At 49.2% G+C, this 9,239-nt stretch overlaps 2 protein-coding genes across 2 annotated transcripts; both read left to right on the top strand.

Moving 5' to 3' along the window:
- On the top strand, positions 1-971 carry LOC123420407. Its single transcript, XM_045107347.1, has one exon. The coding sequence runs from the start codon at positions 143-145 to the stop codon at positions 635-637; it is 495 nt and encodes a 164-aa protein (XP_044963282.1). The 5' UTR covers positions 1-142; the 3' UTR covers positions 638-971.
- A 2,128-nt stretch (positions 972-3,099) lies between these two features.
- On the top strand, positions 3,100-4,605 carry LOC123420391 (probable 2-oxoglutarate-dependent dioxygenase AOP1). Its single transcript, XM_045107346.1, has 3 exons — positions 3,100-3,665; positions 3,791-4,121; positions 4,209-4,605. The coding sequence occupies exons 1-3, from the start codon at positions 3,280-3,282 to the stop codon at positions 4,458-4,460; spliced, it is 969 nt and encodes a 322-aa protein (XP_044963281.1). The 5' UTR covers positions 3,100-3,279; the 3' UTR covers positions 4,461-4,605.
- The last annotated feature ends 4,634 nt before the right edge of the window (positions 4,606-9,239 follow it).

The raw sequence follows: 9,239 nt of genomic DNA, 5'->3' as shown, positions 1-9,239 counted from the left end.
CGAGCCGGCATCACACTTCGCTCCATCCACCACCAAACTCTCATTTCACCCAGCACCTACGCCACACCAAGAGACAAGCAAGCACCTCGCCACCAAACCCTCAGCTCCCCGGTCGTCCGTCCACCTCGCCGCCGGCCGAGCCATGGAGGTGGAGGCGTTCCCGATCGGGTTCACGAGGGGCGTGCGCGCGCACTGGCGCCGCCGCAACTACCAGCGCCTGGAGGCCGGCGGCAAGTCGGCTGCCCGAGGCAGCAACACGCAGCGCCTGGGCGGCGCGCGGCGCGTGGGGTGGCGCGTGCGGCTGCGGGGGCTCCTCGTCCGGCGGGCGCGGGCCGTGCGCGCGCTCGTGGCGGCGCCGGGGCGGCTGCTGGCGCGGGCGCGGGACGCGTACGTGGGCGGCATGCTGGCGGTGGCACGGAAGGCGTCGGCCACGGCGCTGCCCGGCGGCGGGCCCGAGGGCATCTGGGCCAGGCGCGTGCCGCGGCGGAAGCAGCTGCCGCCGGCCACGGCCCGCGCGTCCGAGTTCGAGCAGCGGCTGGTCATGGAGATCTACAAGTCCATCGTCGCCTCCAAGGAGCTCACCACCATGCTCCACTCCTCCGCCGCGCACCTGCCGGCGCCGCCCGCGCGCGCCTAGCTGCCGGGCGGTCGAATTTTTCTCGTGTTGATCGGTCGATCGATCTGAAGCGAGGTTTTTCAGGATGATGGTGTGCTCCCTTTCATTAGTTGCTGCTACAAAAGCGGCGGCACTGTTCATGATTTGTACTGTGGTAACTTGTTGTAAGAAAGGTCCCAGTAGAAATCAATTCTGATTAAGCTGTTCAGACACTTTTGTATGCATGCTTGGCGTCCTTGTCAAGGCAAATCTTTTCCACGGCTGCGTTTTCAAGGAAAATCCGTATGAAAAGTCGAACGGTCCAAATCCATTGTCTGGAACTCTGAATAGAAAAGCCTGATGCTAATTCATACTAGGTACCATGTGTTTGGCAAAAACAGAGCATGCATGGCACCAGTGGCGGAGGACGAAAAAAATTTAAGGTGGGGCGAAACCTCAAGACAGACCCTTTGCCGGAGTCCACGCAGTTTCGTCATCACTCGTTGCCGCCGCCCGCTAGGTGTACCGCTTCCAACGGCCAAGCCGCCCGCCGCTTGCTCGATACCCACATCTACCCTCACTGGTTCGCCCCGCTTGCTCGCAACAAACACACAGCAAACACATAAATGTCTTACTGACTACCTAGCTAGCTAGCTCCTTAATCCTGACTCGGTAGATTTTCTTCCCATGACACGACTGAATCACGCGAATCTTCCATAATGAAAAAGACAAACGCACATGCTCTGCGAGTAGCTCACATTCCATCCAAACATCAGGTAGCAAACATAACCTTAGTTATTCCTTGCATCGGATGAATCGCCATCACAGGTTACATTTATTTCTTTAATCCTGTCAATGTATTCCTACAGTGTGGGTGAATGACCGTATGTATAAACAGAATTTGGAGCAAATCAAGGTGTGGCGGCTGCCACACCTTGCCCACCTGGGTGCTCCGCCACTGCATGGCACGTACTAAAACAGAGTATTCATGACGGTACTGCAGTTGGCGGGCCTTTGCATGTCAACGCATGCATGTGGCTATGTACTGTTCATATACAAACTTTAATAAAACTGAGTGTGACTTGAAAGCTTGCTGGTACTGACCCGTATTTCATTTCACGTGCTATTCATCTAGAAGAAGCTTCAAAGATAAGACGCGACGTAGTTGAATTGAGTTGAGTTTCCACTTTCTATCTTTTTTACATGAGTTGAGTTTCCACTTGGCGTCATTGTGGTCAGGGTAAACTTTTCCATGGCTGCGTTCATAGCAATCTCAATCTGCATGGAAAGTCCAACGGTCCATATTCCTCCCATGTGTTTGACAAAGGAGAAGAGAGCAGAGCGTGGAAGTTTACAAGATGGGATGGGGATGGGATAAAATGTGAGCGTGCGGACGAGAGCCTTCCCTGTCAACGCATGCACGTGGCTGGCTGCGTGCCGTTACGATCGACTAGTGTACGTACGTTCATCCAGAAGAAACTTCATCATCTAGCATTAGCGTCAACTAGACACGGCCCAGTTGAGGTTTGGTAGGACGGAATTCATCTTGCTGCTTAACGGGCGCACGGCATTAATATGGCGAGGCGAGCCGACCTCTCGTGACAGTCAAGGTGAACTTTTCCATGGCTGCGTTCAGAACCATCTGTGTCAGAACTTCAGGATTGTGGTGGTTCTAAGCGAAAATATTTTCTAAGTCCGGTTGTAGATGCTCTTAGCTTGTAACGATTTTGAGTCGAGCTCGAGCTATTTTCGAGCTAAATAATATGATTTCTAATATTATTTTAAAGCAAATTTTAAAGTAAGACAAGCCACAACACAGTAAAACAATTATAAATTGACTTATTCTTTCTTAATTTGAAACTGTTTAATAACAGGAGACTGTGCATAGAAGACAACGAAGGTCCGTCTGCTCTCAAAATTTGGTTAAAATAAAGATATTGAACACACCGTTGGCCACATGTCATATTGAGGCCAAATTTTCTTCACACTTACTTTCCATGTTTGCTGGTAGATAAAATGAAGAAAAAAAAAACGTGCAAAACATATATGACAATGGATGATCCTAATTCTCCTTAATAAACATGAAGATTATTTAATTTACTTTATGCTACCAAGCTAATATCCAGCGAGCCAACACTAGTTCGAGATCAGCTCGTTTTTCCATCGACCTACATAAAATACTCATATTCAGCTCTTTTTATTTTATTTTGAATCGATTTCAAGTCATGTTAAAATACGAGTCGATCTCAAACAACTCAGGAGCCTCGAGCTTTTCTAGCTGGGAATTTTCGTGGCAGGAACTCCAATTCTTGTACGGAAGTGCCTACGAGATAGCAACGTAATTTTTGTTTATGCAATCCTATCCGCTGGTGGTCTAGTCCAATAATGTTACCAGTAGATGTACAAATTCGGTCACCGATTTCTGAGATTTATAAAGTTTTATACTACTCAAATAAGAAACGCAGATGAAGAGACAAAGTCAGGTCCAAAAACGTACTCTCTTGATCTTTCTCTATTCTTTTCTCGGTAAAGATCGAATCTTTGCCATTTTGATATGCTCACGGAGTCAACTATGGCGGCTACGTGCGTTGAACTCCACTCCATCCATCGCCACCAACCCCATCGCGGTCAGTCAGACCCTCGGCCGAGATCGATCGAGACTTCGGGAGGCGGCGAGGAGGACCATGGGCGCGGAGGCGGGGGAGCTCCCGAGGATCGACTTCTCCGGCGTGGACGCGTCGGCGCCGGGGACGGGGCGGTGGGACGCGACGCGCGCGCAGGTGGTGGACGCGCTGGCCACCTTCGGCTGCTTCGACGCGCACTACCCAGCGCTCGCCCCGGCGCAGCGCGCAGCGCTCTTCGACGGCGCCGTCCGCCCGCTCTTCGCGCTGCCCGCCGACGCCAAGCGCCGCAACCACTACGGGCCCGGCAAGCCCTTCCACGGTTACCTCGGCGGCCTCCCGGGCCTCCACGCCTATCAGAGCCTCGCCATCGTCGACGGGCCCGAGCTGGGCGCCGTCCAGGCCTTCGCCGACCTCTTGTTTCCCGGCGCCGACAACGCCGCCTTCTGGTACGTACATGTCACCCCCGGCGGTGTCAATTAGAGTAGTTAGTTAGAAGGCTCGCCGGCCGGAAGCTGACGGCCAGATCGATCGACTTGTTAATTTGACTCTTGCTCTGGCGCGCCGACGGCAGCAAGACCGTGCACGGCGCGGCGGCGCGGATGGCGGAGCTGGAGGGGGCGGTCCGGCGGATGGTCATGGAGGGGCTCGGGGTGGCCGTCGACGAGGCCGAGGCCCAGAGCGCGCCCTTCTGGCACCTGTTCCGGATGTCAGAGTACGGGGCGCCGACAGCCGACGAGTTGGCGAGGGAGGTGCGGTACGGGTCGCACCAGGACACCAACTCGCTGAGCGTCGTGTGCCAGCACGAGGTCGACGGGCTGGAGATGCAGGCCAGGGACGGGCGGTGGGTCCTCGTTCGACCGTCGCCGGCGTCGCTCGTCGTCATGGCCGGCAACGCTCTCCGGGTAAGCCGCCACGCTGCACTGCAGGCGCTCACTCCACTCCATCCATCATGGCATTAACTAACCACCGAGCTTGGATTGCGCGCGCAGGCGTGGTCCAACGACCGGGTGCACGCGCCGTTCCACCGGATAAGCGTGGGCGGGGACGCGACGAGGTACTCGGCAATCCTCTTCTCCGTCCCCGGCGAACCGACGATCCGGGTGCGCGACGAGCTCGTGGACGAGGCCGGCTGCCGCCCTCGCCGCTTCAGGGACTACGACTACGACGAGTTCGTTCGCTTCTGTGTCTCCGAGGAGGGTGGTCGCCATGACGACAAGCTCAAGGCCTACTGTGGAGTGTAGCTGTAGCTCCAGGCGCCGTGGAGTCACAAGTGCACCGTCAAATGAATTAAGCTTGACCGATCTGCAATTGTGTTTTGATGACTTTTAGCGACACGTGGAAATGATTTTTAGTATTTTGGTATAAAAGGCCCAAACTTCGCCCGGTCGCGCCAGTCGCATGACTAAACCCCGCACAGCCGTTAGATGGACATCGTCCCCCAAAAAATCACTTTGATGGAAGGATGCAATGAAGCCGTATTAGGCCTCGTTTGGTTAAGGGGGATTGAAGAGGTTTTAAGAGGGAGGAATTTCAGGGGATTGGGTGAATTCCTTTGTTTCATCCAATCCTCTCAAATCCCCGGTGCTTTGCTTCCACTAGTCTTTCGAGGAGGGTTTTAAAACACATGGATAGAAACGGATTGAAGGGGAACGAAGGGATTGGGCTAAGCAAATCCCTCCTACCAAATGGGTGCCCGAAGATTTGTGGGGTTTCTGGCCCTTCCGGGAATTTTCCTTCCAAAACCTCCCCAATCCACCTTAACCAAACGAGTCCTTAAGAGCTTTGCTACCTACGTAAAGAAACTACGTAATGTTACAAATGAGCTGATTCGGCTTAATTCAATTGCCAGGATAAAAGGCCCAGGCCCACTTGTGAAAATGAGGGGGGAGGTGATTGGTTAAGAAAGTCAACAACGTAGCTTTGCGTAAATTTCCTACGTAGGTCTAGCATTTTTGACTTTTTAAATAGTGTCAAAATGGTATTTTTCAAGTTTGAAAAATTCAAAAAATAATTTCACATGTTCATTTGGATGTATGTTACACATGTGTAAATTGTGATGATGAGATAAGCAACCACGTGAGTTACACACTAATGATAAAATCATGATTTTGGAAAGATAAACAATGCATGTATTATTCACTATTTACAAATCGTCATTTTGTCATTTTTGTATAGCTCAAATATTTACTTGTTTCATCATCAAACTTTACACTTGTGTTAATATCGATCCATATGGTCGTGTAGAATTCTTTTCTTTTTTTTTGAAAATTTAAATGTATTTTTAGATTATTTAAAATAAAATCCTTCAATGCACCCATGTTTCAAAAATACACCTTCAAAAAAGTCGTTTTGGTGAAGCGCTGCATTGTAGCCTCAGATTTTTAATAGTGTCAAAATGGTATGTATAAACTATTTAAAAGAAAGTCATCTAATGCATCCATGCTTTAAAAATGCACTCTATAATTTCCATTGTCTTTCTCACATCCCGTGTGAAATCTGAGAAGAACAATACAAGGAATCGATGATGTAACCGTCGATGTGTTAGGAATTTTATTTCATAGCACCTATCATTGAAGACGCCCGACCGGCGAATCTACCAGGGGGACTTCAATCCGGAACCTCCTATGTGACGCTCGCTGCGTCCAACAACAACGAGCCGCACAGGGCGAACAAACCTGGGCCGGACCATTAAGCTGTATCTTGTAGCCGTGTCCAATGGTGAACTGGCGGCCATTAACATGTTCCAGCGTTTGCGGTTTTGGGAACTTTCTTGATTTTTCTATCTGGTTTTCTCAGGTGTTGGGAATGTTCTAAAAGGTTCCTTGAACCGATTTGTTTTTGATTTTAATTTATTTGTTTCAAATTTCGGAATATTTTTTCAAATTACGGAACATTTTTCAAATTCCGGAATATTTTTTCAAAACCCAGAATATTTTTGAAACAAAAACACAAAAAAGGAACATTCTTAATTCTTGGAACATTTTTTCAAACTCCGGAACATTTTTTCGAATTCCGAAACATTTTTTCAAAACCCAGAAGATTTTTCAAACAGAAAAGAATAAAATAAATAATAATAATAAACGGTTTAGGGAACCTTCTAAAAATTTCCCAAAACCGAGAAAAACCGACTGAAACCTCTAGAAGTTTCCCAAAAACGGGATCAATGAAAGCGTTAACGGGCTGACACAAACCCCATCGTTCGCTGACAGCTACTGTGCGAAGCGTCGACAATCTGCCGCAGAATGCGGCACATAGAATTTTCCCTTCAACCCCCCTCCAGCTTTGCAAAGTTAATTTTTACTACTAATATAAAAGCCCAATCCAATCACTTATATGTACAGCCCAACATATATTTACATAATACATGCAGTTCAGCCCACCCTATAATTTCTTTGCAAATTTGTACCGTCGCAAATGTCCACGCAACTCGTTCAAGCAGTCACCGATCACAAAAATCCATCCCAGTTAGACCCCTCAAACGAGTTTTAAACTTCCGGGCTGATCGACACCTTTCATATCCAATCCAAATATAAGGTGAATATGGGGGAGTCCGGACGCGTCGGGCACTCCCGCATGGCCCGCACTGGCCCGCATCAACTGCACATATATTCGTCCTCATCCGCTCGTTGGACCAAACCCTTGCCACTTCACTCCACCCCCGTTCACTCCCATCCGTCATCCAAGCTCACCTTCGGCGATCTCTGGCCTTTTTCAACATGATGGCAGCGGATCAGAGTTCTTCACCTCCAGATACGTTGACCACGAGTTCATCCCACGCGGCCCCAAGGAACAGATGGTTGTCCGGCTTGTGACTCTGTCGCTCCCGAGAAGCGCCCGCCCTTCGGCAGCGCGGGGACTCGCGGCATCGGGAATCCATTGTGTCGGCTCCGACAATGTCTGGATCCGACGTCGCTGCCTCAATAGAGAAGGTGTGAAGGTCATGGCGAACGCGCAACCCCTTCGTTGGCGCGTCTAGGACGCAGCTTGGGCGTCCTCAAACGCTAACATGGCGCGGAGTGCCCGCCATGCGAGGTAGTGGAGGCCCTAACGGCGGTGGAGGTTGGAAAGGCGGAGTCGCACTCTACGAAGCCCCGTATAATGCACGGGTGCGGTTGTCGCAACCGTGTCGTGGTCGACATTGTTTCCTTCCAGGAAGGATCCATCATTGACCTGACGTGCATCGGCACCGTCCGGGTCACGGGCTCTGACGAAGAAGAGTAGGACATGAGAGACGACGAGCGCTTGAATCCCGTGAGCCGGCTAGTGTCCCGTGTCCTACTCTACCTCGCCGACGACTGGACTGATACTACGAGAGACGCAACCGGCCGTCGGAAATGGATACGACACAGCTGGACGAGCTCTGCTTTGTATTATATTTATGTTGCATTTAATAATATGAATATGAGCTTTCTAATTTAAGGTATCCTATTATGGAATGTATTATTTAAGATGTGACCGATCAGTGTCCGTAGACGCGCCCTGACGCGTCGGCGGACCCTTGAACGTTGAATTTGCAAGTTGCATTTATAGATGCTCTTAACATATAGGATTTTTTTGTAAAATAACCACATACCAAATCAAATTGACGGAAAGGACCACATGTGAAACGAATTGCCAGAAAAAACCAGCTGCATTGTAACGGTAAGTGCAAACGTGACGAGTGAACATCACGTGACGCCACATCGGACAACGGCATCACTGTTCATATGTATGAACAATATATTTATAAAAATAAAAAAAGCAGCAGAAAAAAATCAAAAAAATCTGAATGTATTGGGCAGCATAGACGCTTGAGTTTCTAAAAGGGTGCAAAATTTTAGATGTTCTTTGCTATTTTTTCGATTTTTTTGAAATTATTATTCATCCACGTCCCCGCATGAACAATGTTGCCGTCACAGGATGTGATGGCATGTACTGTTTACTAGCTCTATTTCCTTTTTTTGTCCGAAAACCGTCCCGTGTATGAGCAGTGTGATGAACAGTCTTGCCGTCTCCATGTGTGACCGTAGATGCTACGTGTCAGCTGACGCATCCGCCGCTACGGTGCAGCTGGTCCTTTCTGATAATTCATCTTACAGATGATCTTTTCCGTCAATTTGAATCGGTAGCTAGTCCTTTTGCACAAAAATACAAACATATAGATGGCTGATCACCGGAGTACCTTTCTCAACTCGAGCTCAAATTCTCCTGTTGTCAGCAGTAAAATCCATTTTGTTTTTGGAAAACATGAACCAATCGATTGATTTTCTGGCAGCGTTAAAACGCAGATAAATAGCGAGCCAACAGCCATTTTCAGTGCTAGGCTGACAGACTGCGTCTGAGAGTTTGAACGTCAAGGTTTGAACTTCTGGAGAGTGCAGATCATTGCAGACTAGAACACCGGTCCTGGCCAAACGCCGGCATGGCCCGTCCAGGCACAAATATTAGCCGGACCGTGTCGTGTCGGTCCACGTGCGCAGTCGTCAGGCCCAAACACGATACATAACCTATATGAGTTGGTCCGTCGGCCCGATAGGCCTGCTAGGCATTTGGTCTTTTAGGCCGTTTTTCGGACCGATTTCGGCCTGTTGGCCTATTTTATATCCTATATATATAAATAAAAAATAAAAAATGTAAACGGGTCATGCTGTGCTGGCCCGCATGCCCAGCTTTCAGGCCCGAGCAAAGCCCGATTAACCCGTGGCATGCCGAATCGCTGTGCTTCTGAGCCAGACCAGAAAGCACGGTCCGTTTGGCCAGGTCTGTAGAACACCCCTAGAAAAGATAGAGAATAGAAACAAACAGTGTGGAGACGCTCCTCCTAAGATCTGAACTCCAAACTGTCAGAAATATCCAAATAACTGCAGTTGGGAACTGAAACAGCAAGCTTAAAGACCCCGAGAAAAAAGTGTTGAGTAAATAGGCAATTTTCCGAGTAGATTAATCCACAAAATAATAACTAGCATGGCATTGACTAGACTAATGACATACTGATCTTGAGCTAACCTAGCACATACTACGCATATAGTGGATACATCTAT

The sequence above is a fragment of the Hordeum vulgare genome, chromosome 1H, assembly GCF_904849725.1.
Source record: "Hordeum vulgare subsp. vulgare chromosome 1H, MorexV3_pseudomolecules_assembly, whole genome shotgun sequence".
NCBI classification, from domain to species: Eukaryota; Viridiplantae; Streptophyta; class Magnoliopsida; order Poales; family Poaceae; genus Hordeum; species Hordeum vulgare.
This window is presented reverse-complemented; position numbering and strand designations above follow the sequence as displayed.